This window comes from Heterodontus francisci, chromosome 12 (assembly GCF_036365525.1).
Source record: "Heterodontus francisci isolate sHetFra1 chromosome 12, sHetFra1.hap1, whole genome shotgun sequence".
Classification (NCBI taxonomy): Eukaryota; Metazoa; Chordata; class Chondrichthyes; order Heterodontiformes; family Heterodontidae; genus Heterodontus; species Heterodontus francisci.
The window spans coordinates 25,035,746-25,058,601 of NC_090382.1; the positions used below are offsets into that span (position 1 = coordinate 25,035,746).

Sequence of the window (22,856 nt, forward strand, 5' to 3'; positions counted from 1 at the left end):
TACAGCACACGTCAGACACAGAGAAATGCTTCTCTACCCTCCCAGAGAATGAGCCTCAGCACATAGTTTACCAAATCACAGCTTTAACAGAATCATAGAGTCATATATGGCATAGAAGGAGGCCATTCGGCCCATCTAGTCCATGCTGGCTCTCCACATTGCAATCCAATTAGTCCCACTCCCCCGCTCAATCCCCGTAGCCCAAGTTTATTTCCTTCAACTGCCCATCTAATTTCCTTTTGAAACATTCATCTCTGCTTCCACCACCCTTTTGGGCAGAGTTTTCCAAGTCGGCACAGTGGTTAGCACAGCTCCAGCGACCCTGGTTCAGTTCTGGGTACTGCATGTGTTTCCGGTGGGTGCTCCGGTTTCCTCCCACCTCCAAAAGACTTGCAGGTTCATAGGTAAATTGCCCCTAGTGTAGGTAGGTGATAGGAGAACGGTGGGGATGTGGTAGAGAATGTGGGATTAATGTAGGATTAGTATAAATGGGTGGTTGTTGGTCGGCACAGACTCGGTGGGCCGAAGGGCCTGTTTCAGTGCTGTATCTCTAAATATAAAAAAATAAAATTACCACTCACTGCGTAAAAAAATTTCTTCCTCACATTCTCCCTGCACCTCTTCTCCAAAACCTTAAATCTGTGCCCCTAGTCCTTGCACCATCAGTTAATGGGAACAGTTTTTAATTGCCTAAATTATCTAAGCCTGTCATAATCCTGTACACCTCTATCAAGTCACCCCTCACTTTGCTCCAGGGAGAACCACTACAGCTTTTCCAATCTAACCTTGTAGCTAAAATCCCTCATACCTGGAACCACTCTGGTAAATCTCCTTTGCACTCTTTTAAGGTCCCTCACATCCTTCCTAAAGTGTGGTGACCAGAACTGGATGCAATACTCTAGTTGAGACCTAATCACAGCTTTATAAAGGTTCAGCATAACTTCCCTGCTTTTCTACTCTATGTCTCTATTTATGAAGCCTAAGATCCCATATACTTTGCTAACCACTCTCTCAATATGTCCTGCCACCTTCAAAGATCGATGCACATGCATCCCCAGATCCCTCTGTTCCTGCACACTCTTTAGAACTGTGCCATTAAGTCTATATTTCTTCACCCTATCTCTTCTCCAAAATGCATCACCTCACACTTGTCTGCCCAATCTGCTAGTCTATCCGTCTGTTGCAGGCAGTTCATATCATCCTCACTGACACTCCTCCAATTTTGGTATCATTTGAAAATTTTGAAATCCTAGTCTGTATTCCAAGATTCATATATAGCAAAAAAAGCAGTGGTCCCAGCACTGAGCCTTGGGGGGACACCACTGTCCACCATCCTCCAGTCTGAAAAACAACCATTTACCACGACTCGCTGTTTTCTGTCCTTGACCCATTTTTTTTAATTCCATACCATGAGTCTCAATTTTGGTAATCATCCTCTAGTGCGGTACTTTATCAAATGCTTTTTTAAAAATCCACATAGACAACATCCACCGCATTCCCTTCATCAACTTTCTCCGTTATTTCATCAAAAAATTCAAATAGATTAGTCAAGCATGATCTGCCATTTACAAATCCCTGCTGGCACTCCTTAATTAACTCAAACCTCCCCAAGTACCTGCTGATTTTTTTCCCTGGTTAATATTTCTAAAACTTTACCCACCACTGATGTTAAACTAACTGGCCTATGGACTATCCTTACACCCTTTCTTGAATAAGGATGTCACTTTTGCCACTCTCCAATCCTCTGGCATCTCCCCCATATCTAGGAAAGATTGGAAGATTATGGCAAGCACTTTCACTACCTCCACTCCCACTTCCTGTGGAAACAGGAATGCAAGCCATCCGAACTAGGTGACTTATCTGCCCCAAGCATATCCAGCCTTTTTAGTATATCACCCCATCTATTGCCTCTACTCTCTCCGCTTCTTCTAGTATTTTGTCAGATTCCTCTTCCATCGATACAAAGTACTCATTAAATGTTCTAGCTTTGCTCTGCGCCTCTAAGCATATTACCATCCTCTTTGCCCCCAATAGGCCCCACTCCACGTCTTACTATCCGCTTACTATTTTCATGCCGGTAGAAGATTTTTGGGTCCCCTTTTATGTTGACTGCCATTCTATTTTCATATTCTCTTTGTCAGTCTAATTTTCTTTTTCACCTCCCCTTGCAACTTACTTTATTTGTCCTGGTTCTCACTTGAGAATTCACCTGACAGGCATCACATACCCTTTTTTTTTGGTTTCATCATGCAAGGAGCCTGGTTTTTGGTTCCCCTACCTTTCACCCTTGTTGGAATGTACGTAGCCTGTTCCTAAAGCATCTCTTCCTTAAAGATAACCCATCGTTCTGTTACAGCTTTTCCTGTCAGTCTTTGGTTCCATTTTATTCTGGCTAGATCCCTTCACATCACATTGAAATTAGCCCTCTGCCAACCTAGACGTGCCAGCTTATAGCATTCCTTGCTTTTCTACATTACTAGTCTAAACCTAGTGCTCCCCCACAGACACTTGGTCCATTTGGCCCATCTCATTTCCCAGCACCAGATCCAGCAATGTCTCCTTTCCAGTTGGGCCGAGAACATACTGATCAAGGAGGTTCTCCTGAACACAATCCAGAAATTCCTCCCCCCCTTTCCCTTTACTCTAAAATTATCCCAATCAATATTTGGGTAATTGAAGTCCCCCAATATCACCATTCTATAGTTCTTGCACATCTCCGATTCCCCTGCAGATTTTCCCCTCTAATCTCTATTTGGAGGCCTATAGAATACCCCTAGTAGCATGATCAATACGCTTTATGCTTCTCAACTTTAACCAAATAGATTCTGTCTTTGCTCCCTCAAGGTCATCCTCTTTCCAACACTACAATGTCTTCCCTAATCAGTACTGCCACCCCACTTCCCTTTTTTCCTTCTCTATCTTTTCTGAACACTATATATCCTTGTATATTAAGTGCCCAGTCCTCACCATTTTTAAGCCATGTTTCCGTTAGTGCTACTACATCATATTCCCATACTGCTATTTGTGTTTGTAGCTCACTAACCTTATTTAGCACATTTTGTACCTTTACATATATGCATTGTAATCCTGTATTTCCTTGTAGCCCTTCTCAGTCTGCTCCTAGCTAATATCTAGTACTGTCCAACACATACATTATGCACCTTATTCTTCTTTTCTACTTCTATATGCTGGTGCTCACCCTCCTGCCAATTTAGATTAAATCCTCCCCAACCACACTAGTGAACCTCCCCGCGAGGACATTGGTCTCAATGTAGTCAAAGTAATGTCGTTAAAATGTTTGTTTAATGCTGAAATTGCACTATGTGAAACAGTGACCTGAAACATTAACTTGGTTTTTCTCTCCAGATTCTGCCTGACCTGCTGAGTATCTCCAGTATTTTGGATCAGCTTAACCTTCCATTCCTTCCTGTCATATATTTATTTAGCTTTCCCTTAAATAGCGTCCTTAGGATGGGAAGGAGTGCGATCATCCAGGGCTCCCACTACTGATTATTCTGTAGTACCTCCTGCTTGAGGGGAAATGCAGGGCGGTGGTCATGTTGCACTCACTGTATGCTCACAAATTGGAACAGGCAATTGGTGCCTGGGGGAGGGGAGAGGAGGAGGAAATTTGGAGCAAAAAGTCTTAAGAGTAATTTTTCTTTCCAAATAGCATCATGAGCAGAGACAGTCAATGATTTCGAAGGAAGCTGGATGGGCGTTTTTTTTTTAAGAACATTACAGCGCAGTACAGGCCCTTCGGCCCTCGATGTTGCGCCAACCATCTGACCTACACTATTCCATTTTCATCCATATGTCTATCCAATGACATTTGAAGGAAATAAACTTGCAGGACTACGGGGATCAACCGGGCAATGGAACTGATTGCATGGCGGAAGGCGGTATGGATTCATGAGCCGAATGACCTCCTTCTATGCTGTAAATAACTCACGACAAGCATTCTACTTACCCTGCTAACGGTTAAAGCTGGTTCATTGTAAAAGGCTTTCCCAAGGATGGGTTTTCTGAAGGTCTCATCCACATCAACAAGTGCCTGGAATAATGGTGGCAGATAAGACAAATTAAGACAGATTGAGTGCGGCATCTCACCTGGTTGGGTGTTCACCAAAATCCTGGAATACAAGGAAACGGTGATATCACCCTCATTCTGCTAAACTGGTATTTGGACAGGTGCTGTATGAATCGCAGTGGTATTACAGTCAATTACATCAGCTTGGCATTGATGCAAAGAAGTTTCGGCTTCTCATCAATTTGGAGCCAGCAATGTAACGTAAGGTGGCAATGAAAAGGCAAAAGACAAGGAAAGCCACACAACCCATCTTATGTTATTGTTCCCAAAAATCTTTCAATACTGTCCCCCAACTCCATCCACCCACAGCATCTATCCAAGAGTTCATTCCCTGTGTTGATCATTTTTAGTGCAAAGAAGCACTTTCTGGCATCAGTTCTAAACCTGCCTTTCACTGGTCTGAAACCATGTCCCTCATTCTACATGCAGTTCACTTTCCAGTCATTTCTTAAATTTATGCATCTATTCCAGTCACCTCCTTTCATTGATGAAATGCCCAGATTGCTCTGATGCTGGGGATCAGCCTTGTGAGCCTCCTCTGAGCTACCTCCATGGTTTGTGTCTGAAGTGACCAAGCGGGACAGGTTACACCCGGGCAAGACTGGAACCGGGGCACTTGCTAGTGCTGTCGGGGAGGATTTGAACTAGAATGGTAATGGGATGGGAACCTGAGTGGGGAGACTGAGGAGGAAGAAACAAGGATAGAAATGAAAGACAGGAAACAAAAAGACAGAAGTGGAAGGCATAGAAATCAAGGGCAAGAAACAAATAGGGCCACAGTGAGAAATAATGCTAAGATGACCAAGAATGTTAAAAAGACAAGCCTAAAGGCATTGTGTCTCAGTGCGCAAAGTATTCACAATAATGTAGGGGAATTAACCATGCAAATAGATGTAAATGGATATGATACAGTTGCGATTACGGAAACATGGCTGCAGGGTGGCCAAGGATGGGAACTGAACATCCAAGGGTATTCAATATTTAGGAAGGACAGGCAAAAAGGGGAAGGAGGTGGAGTAGCATTGTTAGTAAAAGAGGAAATCAATACAATAACGAGGAAGGATATTAGCTCAGAGAATCCTGATGTTGAATCTGTATGGGTGGAGCTAAGAAACACCAAGGGGCAGAAAACATTGGTGGGGTTGTATATAGACCCCCAAACAGCAGTAGACATGTAGAGGATGGCATTAAACAGGAAATTTGATGCGCATGCAATAAGGGTGCAACTGTAATTATGGATGACATAAATCTACATATAGATTGGGCAAACCAAATTAGCAATAATACTATAGAAGAGGAATTCCTGGAGTGCGTACGTGATGGTTTTTTTGGACCAATATATTGAGGAACCAACTAGAGAACAGACTGGGTATTGTGTAATGAGAAAGAATTAGTTAACAATCTTGTTGTGCGGGTTCCCTTTGGGAAGAGTGACCATAACATGGTAGAATTCTTCATTAAGATGGAGAATGAGAGAGTTGATTCCAAGACGAGGGTCCTGAATCTAAATAAAGGAAACTATGAATGTGCGAGGCGCAAGTTGGCTATGATAGATTGGGGTATGTTACTTAAAGGGTTGACAGTGAATAGGCAATGGCTAGCATTTAAAGAGCACATGGATGAATTACAATAATTGTTCATTCCTGTCTGCCGCAAAAATAAAACAGGAAGGGTAGCTCAACCGTGGCTTACAAAAGAAATTAGGGATAGTATCAGATCCGAGGAGGAGAAATATAAAATGGCTAGAACAAGCAGCACACCTGAGGATTGAGAGCAGTTCAGAATTCAGCAAAGGAGGACAAAGGGATTGATTAAGGGGAAAATAAAATATGAGAGTAAGCTTGCAGAGAACATAAAAACTGACTGTAAAACATTCTATAGATATGTGAAGAGAAAAAGATTAGTGAAGACAAATGTGGGTCCCTTACAGGGGAATTTATAATGGGGAACAAAGAAATGGCAGAACAATTAAATACATACTTTGGTTCTGTCTTCACAAAGGAGGACACAAATTACCTCCCAGAAATGTTGGGGAGCATAGGGTCTAGTGAGGAGGAACTGTATGAAATCAGTATTAGTAGGGAAATGGTGTTAGGGAAATTGATGTAATTGAAGGCCGATAAATCCCTAAGCCTGATAATCTACATCCCAGAGTACTTAAGGAAGTGGCCCCAGAAATAGTAGATGCATTGCTGGTCATTTTCCAAAATTCTACAGACTCTGGAATAGTTCCAACGGATTGGAGGGTAGCTAATGTAACCCCACTATTTAAAAAAGGAGCTAGAGAGAAAATAGGGAATTATAGACCGGTTAGCCTGACATCAGTAGTGGGGAAAATGCTAGAGTCCATTATAAAAGAGAAAACAATGACATGATCGGACAAAGTCAACATGGATTTACGAAACGGAAATTATGCTCGACAAATCTACTGGAATTTTTTGGGTATGTAACTAGTAGAATAGATAAGGGAGTGGTATATTTGGACTTTCAGAAAACTTTCGATAAGGTCCCACATAAGAGATTAGCATGCAAAATTAAAGCACATGGGATTGGGGGTAAGGAGCTGACATGGATAGAGAACTGGTTGGCAGACGAGAAACAAAGAGTAGGAATAAACTGGTCTTTGTCTGAATGGCAGGCAGTGACTAGTGGGGTACCGCAGGGATCAGTGCTAGGACCCCAGCAATATATATCAATGATATAGATGAGGGAATTAAATGTAATATATCCAAGTTTGCAGATGACACAAAGCTGGGTGGGAATGCGAGCTGTGAGGAGGATGCTGAGAAGCTCCAGTGTGATTTGGACAGGTTGAGTGAGTGGGCAAATACATGGCAGATGCAGTATAATGTGGATAAATGTGAGGTTATCCACTTTGGTGGCAAAAACAGAAAGGCAGATTATCAGAACTGCGATAGATTGGGAAAGGGGGAGGTGCAGCGAGACCTGGGTGTCCTTGTGCACCAGTCACTGAAAGTAAGCACGCAGCTGCAGCAGGCAGTTAAGGTGGTAAATGGTATGTTGGCCTTCATAGCGAGTAGATTCGAGTACAGCAACAAGGATATCTTACTGCAATTATACAAGGCCTTGGTGAGACCATATCTGGAGTAGTGTGTGCAGTTTTGGTCTCCTTACCCGAGGAAGGATGTTCTTGCTGTGGAGCGAGTGCAGCGAAGGCTCACCAGACTGTTTCCTGGGATGGCAGAATTGACGTATGAAAAGAGATTGGGTTGATTAGGCTTGTATTCGCTGGAGTTTAGAAGAATGAGGGGATCTCATAGAACCCTACAAAACAGGACTGGACAGACTAGATGCAGGAAGGATGTTCCTGATGGCGGGGGAGTCCAGGACCAGGGGTCACAGTCTAAGGATAAGGGGTAAGCCATTTAGGACTGAGATGAGGAAAGATTTCTTCACCCAGAGAGTGGTGAACCTGTGGAATTCTCTACCACGGAAAGCAGTTGAGTCAAATCATTAAATATATTCAAGAAAGAGTTAGATATAGTTCTTATGGCTAATGGGATCAAGGGATATGGTGCGAAAGCCGGAACAGGTTACTGAGTTTGGATGATCAGCCATGATCATATTGAATGAAGGAGCAGGCTCGAAGGGCCGAATGGCCCACTCCTGCTCCTATTTTCTATGTTTCTAAATGGACAATACTCAAGGTGTGGTCTTGAGTTTCTTGTTCCTGATCACTGTATTCGGTGGCTCCTGCTGGAAGCTGCAAAAGCATGGATGCTGGGTGAGGACTAGACTGGGCTCAGCTGTGTAGCTTTCAGTTAAAATAGCCTGGCAACACCGACTGTTACAAAATAGCCACTTGGGTGAGGCACTGGAGAAAGCCTGTGGAACATGTGGATTGGAAACTTCAGGAAGATTAAAAATTGGGAAGGGACAGGTGTTGGGTTCTGAATGTTTGAGAATCTTACAACTTTGACTCAATCTTTGTGCAAGGTGCAGTGCGAAAGGGGTATTTGCTTACAGCATTCATTACCATGTTCCAGAACTTGTCGAATGTCACTAAGAATCCTGAGCAAACGCCCCGCAGTCCTTTGAAAGTCCGAATGTGGACACTGATCTTTATCCTGTCCTGTACGCAGCGATTCAATTCACCCAGAGGGCTGCCTTCATGAACTATGCACAAAATAAAACATTCCCAGTTATCAACATGGCAGAGGGCAGGGCAACAGAAAAGAATAAAAAGACTGCATAACTGATTGCTGCCACTGGAGGTCACCAGTGCTGCATTTGTCCCACTGTAGCACCAGCCTTTAACAATACAGCAAGGATACCTCCCCCATTCAAAAAAACAACAGATCGGACAGGGGTTCTTGCTGGTTGAACCATGCAGATCACAAAGGGCGTGCCTTCAATCTCCAGTTAACTAGAGTGACAGTAAGACCTACAACTTGTCTCAGTGACCCTCGGCAAGTTACAGGCAAAACAATGAGCACTGTTCCTCCGCTGATGGTGAGTGATGGGGAAACGTGCGAACAGGAGGGCTTTAAGCCCCTCGATTTTGCTTAGTAGTTCAATTGGATTGTGGCTGACCTGTAGCTCAACTCCATTTATCTACCTTTACTCCATATTTCTTAACACCCTTACCCAATATAAATCTATTAATCTCAGTCTTGAAAATTTCAATTCACCATTAATGTCTATCTACAGTCTTTTGCCTGACAAATACAAATACTGAGCTACAAACCAATCATAACTTGACATTGGCAGTTGCCTGGCACAACCGACATATATACAGGCAAGTTACCCTTTTGTTAACTAAGTGTGCAAGTTGATAGCAATATTATTCAAGATTATGTTAAGTGTGTGCTGGCTTATGGGGAACTATCTGGAATAGGGGACTATTTGCAAAGAAATATTGTTCAGAATCCAAGTGTGCATTGTAAGACCCATAACTGGTTACACTATCTATTAAAGGAACGGATTTGATGGGCCAAATATACGACGTAGACAATAGATGCGAGAGAAATGAAATGTTGGAGCCTTCTTCGGAAGGAGATGGGAAGAGATAAAGACGGAAAGACTTAAAAGGGATATTTTAAAATCAGAATGAAAAGAATTTGTATTTAACATAGCACATTTCACATCCTCAGAATGGCCCAAAGTAGTCCACAGCCAATCCTTCACTTTGAAAGGGCAGTCACTGTTGTTTTGCAGGGGAACACGCACCGATTTGTGTACAAGATCCCACAAACAGTATTAGGATAAACCACCAGATCATCTGCTTTTGGCGGTGCTTTGAGAGAATGAATGTTGGTCACAACACCAGGAGAATTCCCTTGCCGTTTGATGTCCAAGAGATTAGGCAGATGGGACCTCAGCTGAAAGATAACTAGAAAACTACCCTGAAGCGTCAGCCTAGATTATCTATGTCTTTCTGACTCAGAGGTGAGATTTCTACCAACTAAGCCACAGTGACACAATTCCAAAAATATACCGTGATCTAGAAATCTAATTGCTATGGTTTAGATTTTCAATTAACAAATATATGCTTTAACAAGATGGGAATAAACTGTTGGCATAAACTATTAAAACAAGCATACTCGCTCTTGCCATACTACATGCATACCTCTTGTTGACCAATAACGAAGCAGCCCTGACGGCGGTCATGGAGGTATCCATGGCCAACAACATACTGCGCTCCTGGCTGGAGGAGGCGAGCTGCTCCTACAGAGAAACAAAGAGCAAAAGTCAGGGCTTCGTGATCAACACACCTCTCTCTCTCATACACACACACACACATCACAGACATGCACTCAGTCTCTCATACACAGTTTAAGAGCAAAGCACTAAGGGCCAACCACTGAGTATTATTTCAGTTAATAGCATCTTTATCTCACTGTACTCCCCTCCTGAAGGTACCAAGTAATGGACCACTGGTGTGCCAACCCTCCGATACCTTACCCGAGTAGCTGTTATTTACGTGCTGAGACAGCGAGTTGCTGAATGTTGGGAACCGAATCTAATCCAGTCCTCACCCAAAATTTTCCTTCTCCCCAGCCTGGGTGCTGAGGCCAACTTCAATGCTTCAGGCTGAAATCACTAAACTCAGAGATTTAGTGGGGGGTGGGCAGGGAAGAGGAAGAAATCAAACCTGTAACATACCTGCTGTGAGGCCCAGTACATATGGCGTGCAGACACCAACTAAGCCTTTGGGAAAAAGCTATCAATAACTTCCTAACACTTCTAGTCAATGTTATATAAATGAGTAAAGAGCTCTAAGTTTGGGATGAGAACCTCTTGTTCATTAAGTGACCAATCAGGATTGCATCAGAGCTTTATTCTTCCACTGAAAATAGCAGGGCCACAAATTTGGATTTGAAAGTCGTGTCAATGGGATAGAGTAGGGACACAGCACAGTATTAAAGTATGAGTAATGGTGGTGAGAATCACAAAGCATTCATGTTCACTGGGCAAAAAGAGTAATGATTGCTATGACAAACTAGGCACCAATCTGTCAAATATATCTCGTGAAATCAAAATAGTTTTACTGAGTTTTAGGATACAAAGATTAATGCATCACAGTCTTCCTGCCATCACGAGGATTTGACATGGCTTATATGTGCATTTAGCTTTTATACTGTAATACTGGGTACATTTCAGGGTTATTAATAACAACTTAATATAGCAGCTTTAACATAAAATATCACAAGGCACTTCACAAGAGCATTATGTAATGGAGTTTGAGCGTGCACTGCTACCTGAATAGTATAACTGTTGAATGTATTGCTAGGCACCGACTTTGGGATTCAAAGCTTGTGTTTTTTTGTGAGACAGTCATTTACTGGAAAAGAAAACAAAGCTTGAGAGTTCTGGGGAAATCAGAATTGGGTTAAAACAGTTAGCCCCATGATCAGAGATGTGACCAGAGACATGTAACGAGAGCTCAGGTTTTAGTTTACAAGATCACTCTGCAATGTGTGGAAGCAAAACAGCCAGCTGTTGTTTTAAAGAGACAAGCTGCTATAACTGGAACCTGTTTCCTGGGAGTTGGCTCTTAGCAAATGAAAGTTTCTACAGCAGTTTTTGGAGTCTTAAAGGGTTACTTAAAAGGGACTGGTGGAGCGACGCCATCAGCACTGTCAGGAATAGAGCTATGGAGGTTCCAGAACGGTGCGCAGTTTTGGTGGAGACAGTATCGGTGGAGATCAGATCGCAGGGGAACTGCTATCGAATGGAAATGTTTGCATCTTGAAAGACAGGATCTGGAGACCTACTTGAAAAGTTCAAAGACCTGAAGGACTGGTTTGAGTGCTAACGTAAAATTTATAAAAGTGAAATCGTGTGTCTGTCTTTTTTTTCTACATTGGGGTCGAACGGCGGATTGGATTCTTTTGGTTTGTGATTGCCACGGAGATCATAATTTATAAGACAAAATATGACGCCGAGTCACATTAAATGATATTAGGTCAGATGGCCAAAAGCTTGGTCAAAGAGGTAGATTTTAAATAGTGTCTTAAAGGAGGAAAGCGAGGTAGAGAGGCAGAGAGGTGTAAGGAGGGTATTCCACAGTTTAGGGCCCAGGCAGCTGAAGGCATGGCCACCAATGGGGGAGCAATTAAAATTGGGGATGCTGCGGAACTAGTGAAGTGAAAATATCTCAGAGGGCTGTAGGACTGAAAGAGATTAGAATTGGAAGGGGCCAGGCCATGGAGATAATTTGAAAACAAGGTTGAGAATTTTAAAATTGAGGCGTTGTTTAACTGGGAGCCAATGTCGGTCAGCGAGCACAGGAATGATGGGTGAACAGCATTTGGTGAGAGTTAGGACATGGGCAGCAGAGTTTTGGATAACTTCAAGCTTATAGAGGGTAGAATGTGGGAGTCTGGCCAGGAGTGTGTTAGGATAGTCAAGTATGGAGGTAATAAAGGCACGGATGAGGGGTTAGCAGCGGAAGAGCTGAGGCAGAATTGGAGATGGGCAATATTACTGAGGTGGAAATAGGCAGTATTAGTGACGGTGAGGATGTGTGGTTGAAAGTTCATCTCGGGGTCAAATATGACACCGAGGTTGGGAACAGTGTGGTTCAGCCTCAGACAGTTGCCAGGGAGAGGGATGGAATCGTAGGCGGGGACCAAGGATAAGAGTTTCATAGAAATAGAAATTTATTTACGGCACAGGAAGCAGACATTCAGTATATGTTGTGCATGATGGCCATAAAAGAGCTATTCAGCATAATCCCACTTTCCAGCTCTTGGTCCGTAGACATGTAGGTTATGGCACTTCAAGTGCACATCCAAGTACATTTTAACTGTGATGAGGGTTTCTGCCTTTACCACACTTTCAGGCAGTGAGTTCCAGATCCCCAATACCCTTTGGGCAAAACAAAATTCTCAACTCCTTTCTTGATATTTATACCTGTGGAAGTGAGCAGAAAGGCATGGCACTATGCTTAATGGGAAATTTAGCCAAGTTAGGAATAATAGGAGCAGTTTGCTGAGCTTTGCTAGTATGACGTAATTTTGAAGAAACAGCCATAACAGAATGCGGCTTGCAGCCAATCTAACCAGAACCATCAGTCACAAGGTATCAGCAGAACCATGACAGATGTGGGGAGTGAGACCAGAATGTTCGTTGCTGACTCCTCTGCTCCTGCTATTTTATCTTGCTTGTCTGCTTTTTATCTTGCTTGTGCAGAACCATATTATATTAGTAACACGTATGTATTGAGAATGGAGTGTATTGTTAACCTCAATAACAGATGTACTGCACGTTATCACATGGTTGAAGTTGAATTGTACCGCACTGATTGGTTAAACAAGGAGGTGTAGCATGAATCTTAATGTATAAACAGTAGTATCTGTATCACGAACGGTCACTTGCTCTGGTGGACCCGACAGACTCTGGTGGAGTCAGTGCCGCTGTATTAGAGTAAGTCCGCCGGCTAATGCGCAAATAAAGTAATTGATTTTACCTACACATCCGACTCGGTATATTTACTGAACCAGACTGAGGGCAAAAAGAACTCAGATTGTCATGTTCATCAGGGCAAACTGCACTGTTTGAAGATCCACCAATAATTACAATAGCACAACTGAATATTTATTATAAAATATTTATTTACAGTACAACAGAACATTTATTTACAATAATTTACAAATGTACAAATTATGTCGAGAAGATGATCAGTTCCTATGAGGAGGAGGAGGAGCTTGTGGAGGAGGTGGTGGTGGTGGTGGAGGAGGATCAGAGCCTGGGTCTCTTTAGGCTTTATTCTGGTATTCGATAGCAGCAGTTGATTGAGCAGTTCTGCCACCAGGTGGTGCACCGGCTGAGTCGGGAACATGTTGGCTGCCTTAGCAGGAATGATGAAAAGACTTTCATGTGATCTCGGAGCTGCTCCTGGTCATCGTTGAAAAATGATTCGCAATCCATGGCGTAGTCATTCACCCTGTCGGGGAAATCTTGAACCAACTGGTGTGAGATGCATTTGAGATGCAGTTGAGCTCTTCTAGATATCTTTCAATTAAAGAGGAATCCTTCACAGATTCAATGAGTGGGAAGAACATCCACAGTGTTTAACTGCAAGATTGGGTGATCTCCTCACTCTTTCCATCCAAGTACAGCAACAAGTACACCAGGTTGGAATGGACCTGCTGCGAGAATAAAGACCTGGACCCTCCAATTCCACACTTGGTCAAGGTCCCCAACAGGTTGAATGCTTCCACCCGCACTCTCAGACTCTGCCCTGAAGAGTGGCTGAATTCTGCTAAGGATTGGATCCACAAGCGCTGGATGGTGCTTGCCATTTATTGTTCTTATTCAGGCAGGACAGCACTGCATGCGTTAGCAACTCCGAGTTCTCCTTCCCCAACAGGCTAATCATTGTGTCCATCACACTCCAAGACCATCTTTTAGCTCCGAAGTTAACATTTGTCAGAGCCCTGACACACAGCAACTGGGTAACAGGAGAGGCATACAGCAAATACCTGATCAAACCGTTTACCAGTGTCTGTGAGCTGCGGCCCTGAAATCAATGGAACTTCCAGCAGTTCTCCAAAGATGATGATTACCGTAACTGCCTGACAGTCTTGAAGCCTGATAAGGTGAGAAGTCAGTTGGTGCACAATATGAGGCAGACTGCAGCCAGCATGTTCTGTCATTGCTCTGGACAGCAGAACAACCCCTTTGTCAAAGAGGCTTAGCTTCATCATTTGGCATCATCCTCCATTTCTATTCAAGTTTTCAACAAAGTCCCGATTTGTTGCTTGGCCTAGAAGGACCTTTAGTGTCTGCATACACTTCTTACACAAATCCCTACTCAACAATGTATGAAATTGGGCTGCGAAATCTCTCTGCTGCTATTCGGTATCTGAACGACTGAGCAGAGAAACACTAACGCAGCTGGTTAAGGAAATAAGTAAGGTACTGAAGATCAGTGGGAATAATGTATTCACCGCCTCTGCTAACTCAGGCTTGGTGATAATATCACTCAGCCCGCAGATGGCAGCCAGTGATACAGTGCTCGAATATGGTCTCTGTTCCCACTGATGGGACAGGTTCTTCTCCCAAGTGTGTACACCAGCTTCTTGATGGTCCTGACTGCACATTCTGTGTCTTCAGCCACTGATCTCCACACTTAGTTGACAAATTTCTCCGAAGCGATGGGGTAGGTGAGGAGATGGGACGCAACTGCTGCTGTATTGTGCCAGGCCAAAATGGTGATAGAACGTAAAGATAAACGTTTCAGATGTTCATAAGGAACTGACTCCAATTCAGCCCTCAGCATGTCAGGTATTTCGGAGACCTGGTCCCACAGTTCACTGCCTCGCCTTTTAATGATTTTTATGAGCACAGTGACTGCAAAGGAACAGCTGAGGTAAAGCCCGACCCGAACCTGACTAGTCCCGACTACGCGTTGGGTTCATGTTGGGTCGAAATTCCAAGTCGAGCATTTGGGCTTGGGTAGGGCTGGACATTGCTTCCGGGAAGTCACGAGATCGGGCTTACCCATGATTCCCCACAACTCCAGCTGTAGGAATAGCCTGCTGCCGGAACAGATGAAGGAGATTCGTGTCGGGTCGGGTCGGGAGTGGAAAAAGATTAAAGGGCTCGGGTTGGGCTTTAATTTTACACCCAAGCCAGGCTTTAAGCTGAGGTGTTGGTCGGACAGTTCTTTGACGACCATGAGGAGCAGGTTGCGCCGCTGGTCATGGGGAAAATGCTTGGAAATTATCTCTGCGATCTGATGGCATTTTTACAAGAGGATTGAAATGTCATCGTTGTCTAACTGTTCTCTGAGGACGTTCAGATCCTCTAGCTGCTCCTGTTGCTGATCCAGATCGCCGCTTTCATATGATAACTGAATGGACAGGGCCATCTGTTGCACAGGAAGTGAATTGTTTGCACAACGTGGCATCAGTCGTCCAATTAGAGTCCCCACAATATTTCCAGATGCACCATTACTGCCGTTGATTTCTGTAAGTAAACTTTCAGAAGCTCTAAGATGGTCTGCATGGCTCTTTGTCACACATGGTCTTCAGCTGAAATGATCTTCTCTACATGATGGATTGTATTTGATATATTCTGTTGAGAATTTGCACTTTTCTCAGCGATCTCTTCAAGGATAGCAGTGAATAAATCTACTTTGTCCATTTTAGTACTCATTCCACAGTCCACTGACTAAAATGAGATTTTGTTTGGTCGTTTTGGATTTCTTTCAAATTGGTGATCTTCAAAGATTCCGATGTTTTTAACACTTGGTTACTTGGAGTACTTGGCTTTACCTCTTTCCTCAATGCTTTCGCAGAAACAAGTGCACAGTTTGTATCATTTTGCTGTGTTTTATACAGCCCTGCAGTTTCTGTGTTGTCATGGTCCTCATTGCGACGGCAGGTTGCATAACACTTCAGTTGTGATGTGGCCCTGGGTCTTGCGCCCACTTAAGAACTGCCACCAGCGTGTGGCCATTTCAGGTGGGTGGTGGGGATTTAAAGCCCAGACCTGAGATGCAGACCAGGAAAATTCACAACCCTTGGCAGCCATATTTGGATTGAGCAGCTGTTTGTTCCGAATAAAGCATCCACTACACCACAGCCACTCAAAACATTTGTGACAAGAGATGTAGAAATGGGAGTGTAGGACAGACTTTTCTAGCAGAATTTCCTCCAAATTAAGATGTTCAAATGTCAGATCATGGGAAAATGCTAGAATCTATTATTAGGGACATGGAAGCAGAACACTTAAAGATTCATAAAAGCAAAATACTGCAGATGCTGGAAATCTGAAATAAAACCAGAAAATACTGGAAACTCTCAGCGGCGCAGGCAGCATCAGAGTGACTGTTATGTGAGAAGCCCCTCCCCATCTGCAGTTTAAAGCTGGTGTTTTCTCTGCAGTAGAGGAGAAGCAACTGGACTCCAACATGTGAAGACCCGAAGTGGGGGTCCTTCTCTCTCTCCATTCCAGCTTGAAAGCTTTCAAATCCTGCTTGTTTACTGACCACCTTTGCATACTCTGGCTACAATTAGAAACTACATTGGAGGAAATTATCCGCATTACTATCTCCAAGAAACCCACTGAACCAGTCATCTACCTCTTCAAACTAAAAGCCTCAGGACCACTGAATTCAGCTAGAAGCCAACCGAATCACCAAAATCCACAGACTGTACACCTTTTTTTATGGATTCTAACTCAACCAATCTTCCTTTCTCCATGCTGTAACCTATGTGTGTCTGTAAACCTCTGGTGTTTGTGAGTGTGTGAAAATTGGCGTGTTTGTTATTCTATTAGTTCAGTTTAGGTACAATAAGGTTAACCTCTTTCTTTGTTAACTCGAGAAAACCTCTCCGATTACTTACTTGTTATGACCATAACAAGAACCTACTGAATTTGTCAGTATGTCCACTTTAAGGAACAACTAAACCTATTGTAGTCTAACAAGAAGGAAAAGAGGGAAGCTCTTCAACCCCTCCTCACTTGACCGTAACAAGAAGCAATTACTTTGAAGTGTAGTCATTATTTTTATACATATGAATATAGCACAATGTAATGTGACAAATGACCAGCTGATTTTTTTTTTGACAGTTTTGATATGGATGCCCGAATGTGGTACAAGAACACATTCAACCTGAGGCACCAGGACAGAGACACAGGCCTTGGTTTAATACTTCATGTGAAGGTGAGCACTCTAACAATGTAGCCAGCATGCTACCAACTAAACCACACTACTGGGACAGACAGAGGATGACAACGTTAACGCAAAAACAAAGCCCAAGGCTAGAAACAGATAAACTGAGCCATGGAGCGAGAGTTTCAAAAGGTGACTGTAAGCTAGTGGGTTTCAAAAAGTAGAGCAGTGAAAGGGTTAAGGAGGGAACTCTAACGCACAAGGCCAAAGCAGTTGAATGCACTTCCATGAGTGATGGGTAAAGGAATGAGGATGCACAACAGGTCAAGGCAGAGGCGGCAATGTTAAAATGGTGGAGGTTGCAGAGACAGGGTGGGCAAGGCTTCTGCTCCCCAACTGCTAATGTGGAATATATTCAATAGTTATTATTAGGTGCATCACTTGCCCAGAGAAATAATTAGGTGTTCATAATACATTGAGATATAACTGGTTTGATTATAATTCAGTCCCTCACTCACAGCTGACTGGGCAGGACTCAAAATTACATAAAATGCACAGCACAGAAACAGACCATTTGTCCCAACAGGTCTATACCAGTGTTTATAGTCCACACGAACCTCCTCCGGCCCTACTTCATCTAATCCTATCCATGTACTGTTCTATTCCTTTCTCCCTCATGTTTATCTAGCTTCCCCTTAAATGCATCAATGGTATTTGGCGCAACTACTCTTTGTGGTAGTGAGTTCCACATTCTAACCACTCTCTGACTAAGTAAGTTTCTGGTGAATTCCCTATTGGATCTATTAGTGACTATCTTAAATTTATGGCCTCTAGTTTTGGTCTCCCTCATAAGTGAAAACCTCTTCTCTACGTCTACTCTATTGAACGCCTTCATAATTTTAAAGGCCTCTATCAGGTCACCCCCATAACCTTCTACTTTCTAGAGAAAAGAGCCCCAGCCTGTTCAACCTTTCCTGATGGATATAACCTCTCAGTTCTGGTATCATCTCAGTGAATCTTTTTTGCATCTGCTCCCGTGTCTCTATATCCTTCTTATAATATGGAGGTCAAAACTGTCAAGTGTGGTCAATACTCTATACAAGTTTAACATAACTTCTCTGCTTTTCAATTCTATTCTTCTTGAAATAATCTCCAGTGCTTGGTTTGCCTTTTTTATGGATTAACATGTGTCGTTGCTCTTAATGTTTGACCATGTACCCCCAGATCCCTTTTGCTCCATTACCCAGTTGGACTCATTTTCCAAGCAGTATATAGCCTCTTTATTCAACCAACCAAAATGCGCCACTTCACATTCACCTATATTAAAATTAATTTGCTAGTTACATATTCATTCTGCAAATATCTGTATTGAGGCGATCCTGCTCTGTACTAACTGCACCCCAAAATTTGGTGTTATCCGCATATTTTCTACCCAAGCAATTGCTGCATCACCCAGAGTTTACAGTCTTGCAGAATCCAGTTCCGAGGGTCTACAGCAGCCAGCTAGTGGGCCCCTCTTCCGCTTCCCACCAAGCCTTCTCTCCTACCCTGCTTCCCCCTCTAACCCCACCCTCCTGCCCCCCCAACCCAGAACCCCATCTCTCTCCTACCCTCCGGCTCCCACTTTCTCTTCCCCCACCCACCAGCCAGCCCCCTTTGAAGTGACAAAGTTGATTGATGAGGGAAGGGCTGTAGATGTCATATACATGGACTTCAGTAAGGCGTTTGATAAGGTTCCCCATGGTAGGCTGATGGAGAAAGTGAAGTCGCATGGGGTCCAAGGTGTACTAGCTAGATGGATAAAGAACTGGCTGGGCAACAGGAGACAGAGAGTAGCAGTGTAAGGGAGTTTCTCAAAATGGAGACGTGTGACCAGTGGTGTTCCACAGGGATCCGTGCTGGGACCACTGTTGTTTGTGATGTACATAAATGATTTGGAGGAAAGTATAGGTGGTCTGATTAGCAAGTTTGCAGACGACACTAAGATTGGTGGAGGAGCAGATAGTGAAGGGGACTGTCAGAGAATACAGCAGAGTATAAATAGATTGGAGAGTTGGGCAGAAAAATGGCAGATGGAGTTCAATCAGGGCAAATGCGAGGTGATGCATTTTGGAAGATCCAATTCAAGAGTGAATTATACAGTAAATGGAAAAGTCCTGGGGAAAATTGATGTACAGAGAGACTTGGGTGTTCACGTCCATTGTTCCCTGAAGGTGGCAACGCAGGTCAATAGAGTGGTCAAGAAGGCATACGGCATGCTTTCCTTCATCGGACGGGGTATTGAGTACAAGAGTTGGCAGGTCATGTTACAGTTGTATAAGACTTTGGTTCGGCCACATTTGGAATACTGCGTGCAGTTCTGGTCGCCACATTACCAAAAGGATGTAGATGCTTTGGAGAGGGTGCAGAGGAGGTTCACCAGGATGTTGCCTGGTATGGAGGGCGCTAGCTATGAAGAGAGGTTGAGAACATTAGGATTATTTTCATTAGAAAGACGGAGGTTGAGGGGGGACCTGATTGAGGTGTACAAAATCATGAGAGTAATAGACAGGGTGGATAGCAAGAAGCTTTTTCCCAGAGTGGGGGATGCAATTACTAGGGGTCACGAGTTCAAAGTGCAAGGGGAAAAGTTTAGGGGGGATATGCGTGGAAAGTTCTTTACGCAGAGGGTGGTGGGTGCCTGAAACGCGTTGCCAGCGGAGGTGGTAGACGCGGGCACGATAGCGTCTTTTAAGATGTATCTGGACAGATACATGAATGGGCAGGAAGCAAAGAGATACAGACCCTAAGAAAATAGGCGACATGTTTCGATAAAGGATCTGGATCGGCGCAGGCTTGGAGGGCCGAAGGGCCTGTTCCTGTGCTGTAATTTTCTTCTTCTTCTTCTTCTTCTCTCTCAAGCTCGCTCTCTCTTCACCCCCCTCCCCCAACCCCAGGATCCTCTATCTCTCACACTCACGCACTCTCCAGTCTCCTCCCCTCTCTAGACAACCCCCCCTCCCACGGGCCCACAACCCCACTTTCCTCTATCTCTCTCCCCCCAGCACCACGCTCTCTATCCGACCCAACGCTGTCGCTCTCTCCCTCGCTCCAGTCCCTTCACCTCGCTCTCTCCCCTCCCACTTGCCCCCTCCCCTGCAGCCCCGATTCTCACTGTCCCCCAAGCACCCACCCCCTCTCTCTCTCCCCCACACCCTCACCAGCTCTCTCTCTCTCTCCCACCACCCCACCAGCTCGCTCTCTCTCTCTCCCCCCCCCACCAGCTCTCTCTCTTCCGCCCCCCCCACCAGCTCTCTCTCTCCCCCCCACCAGCTCTCTCTCTCCCCCCCACCAGCTCTCTCTCCTCTCTCTCTCTCCCCCCACCAGCTCTCTCTCTCTCTCTCTCTCTCCCCCCCACCAGCTCTCTCTCTCTCTCTCTCCCTCCCTCCCACCAGCTCTCTCTCTCTCCCTCCCACCAGCTCTCTCTCCCCCCCCCCACCAGCTCTCTCTCCCCCCCCCCACCAGTTCTCTCTCTCTCTCTTCCCCCCCACCAACAGCTCTCTCTCTCTCCCCCCCACCAACAGCTCTCTCTCTCCCCCCCGCACCAGATCTCTCTCTCCCCCACACCACCTCTCTCTCTCTCCCCCCACCACCTCTCTCTCTCTCTCTCTCTCTCCCTCACCACCTCTCTCTCTCTCTCTCTCTCTCTCTCCCCACCACCTCTCTCTCTCTCTCTCTCTCTCCCCCACCACCTCTCTCTCTCTCTCTCTCTCTCCCCCACCACCTCTCTCTCTCTCTCTCTCTCCCCCACCACCTCACTCTCTCTCTCTCTCTCTCCCCCCCACCACCTCTCTCTCTCTCTCTCCCCCACCACCTCTCTCTCTCTCTCTCTCTCGTCCCCCACCACCTCTCTCTCTCTCTCTCTCTCTCTCCCCCACCACCTCTCTCTCTCTCTCTCTCTCTCTCCCCCACCACCTCTCTCTCTCTCTCTCTCTCTCCCCCACCACCTCTCTCTCTCTCTCTCGCTCTCTCTCCCCCACCACTCTCTCTCTCTCTCCCCCACCACCTCTCTCTCTCTCACTCTCTCTCTCACTCTCCCTCTCTCCCCCCACCACCTCTCTCTCTCTCTCTCTCTCTCTCCCCCACCACCTCTACTCTCTCTCTCTCTCTCTCCCCCCACCACCTCTCTCTCTCTCCCTCCCTCCCACCAGCTCTCTCTCTCTCTCTCTATCTCTCTCTCCCTCCCACCAGCTCTCTCTCCCCCCCCCCACCAGTTCTCTCTCTCTCTCTTCCCCCCCCACCAACAGCTCTCTCTCTCTCTCCCCCACCACCTCTCTCTCTCTCTCTCTCTCTCTCTCTCTCTCCCCCACCACCTCTCTCTCTCTCTCTCTCCCCCACCACCTCTCCTCTCTCTCTCTCTCTCTCTCTCTCCCCCACCATCTCTCTCTCTCTCTCCCCCACCACCTCTCTCTCTCTCTCCCCCACCACCTCTCTCTCTCTCTCTCTCTCTCTCTCCCCCACCACCTCTCTCTCTCTCTCTCTCTCTCCCCACCACCTCTCTCTCTCTCTCTCTCTCCCCCCCACCACCTCTCTCTCTCTCATCTCTCTCTCTCTCCCCCACCACCTCTCTCTCTCTCTCTCTCTCTCTCTCTCTCTCCCCCACCACCTCTCTCTCTCTCTCTCTCTCTCTCTCCCCCACCACCTCTCTCTCTCTCTCTCTCCCCACCACCTCTCTCTCTCTCTCTCTCTCCCCCACCACCTCTCTCTCTCTCTCTCTCTCTCTCTCCCCACCACCTCTCTCTCTCTCTCTCTCTCTCTCTCCCCCACCACCTCTCTCTCTCTCTCTCTCTCTCTCTCCCCCACCACCTCTCTCTCTCTCTCTCTCTCTCCCCCACCACCTCTCTCTCTCTCTCTCTCTCTCTCTCTCTCTCTCCCCCACCACCTCTCTCTCTCTCTCAATCTCTCTCTCTCCCCCACCACCTCTCTCTCTCTCTCTCTCTCTCTCTCTCCCACCACCTCTCTCTCTCTCTCTCTCTCTCTCTCTCCTCCCACCACCTCTCTCTCTCTCTCCCCCACCACCTCTCTCTCTCCCCCACCACCTCTCTCTCTCCCCCACACCTCTCTCTCTCTCTCTCTCTCTCTCTCTCTCTCTCCCCCACCACCTCTCTTTCTCTCTCTCTCTCTCTCCCCCACCACCTCTCTCTCTCTCTCTCTCTCTCTCTCCCCCACCACCTCTCTCTCTCTCTCTCTCTCCTCTCCCCACCACCTCTCTCTCTCTCTCTCTCTCTCTCCCCCACCACCTCTCTCTCTCTCTCTCTCTCTCTCCCCCACCACCTCTCTCTCTCTCTCTCTCTCTCTCTCCCACCACCTCTCTCTCTCTCTCTCTCTCCCCACCACCTCTCTCTCTCTCTCTCTCTCTCTCCCCCACCACCTCTCTCTCTCTCTCCCACTCTCTCTCTCTCTCTCCTCCCCCACCACCTCTCTCTCTCTCTCCCCACCACCTCTCTCTCTCTCCCCACCACCTCTCTCTCTCTCCCCACCACCTCTCTCTCTCTCCCCCACCACCTCTCTCTCTCTCCCCCACCACCTCTCTCTCTCACTCTCTCTCTCCCACCACCTCTCTCTCCTCCCCCACCACCTCTCCCCACCACCTCTCCTCTCTCTCCCCCACCACCTCTCTCTCTCTCTCCCCCCACA

The 22,856-nt window shown here is 45.6% G+C and overlaps 1 protein-coding gene across 2 annotated transcripts in view; it reads right to left on the bottom strand.

Moving 5' to 3' along the window:
- Positions 1-22,856, bottom strand: part of lsm11 (LSM11, U7 small nuclear RNA associated) — a 55,902-nt gene that overhangs the window by 956 nt on the left and 32,090 nt on the right. The window contains exons 2-3 of one of the 2 annotated variants that reach the window (XM_068043204.1): positions 8,076-8,227; positions 3,971-4,054 (exon numbers count right to left, since the gene is read on the bottom strand). In XM_068043204.1, the coding sequence (XP_067899305.1) occupies positions 3,971-4,054; positions 8,076-8,227 (236 nt within the window). The remainder of the gene's footprint in view (positions 1-3,970; positions 4,055-8,075; positions 8,228-22,856) is intronic. The other variant, XM_068043205.1, reaches the window with a different exon arrangement.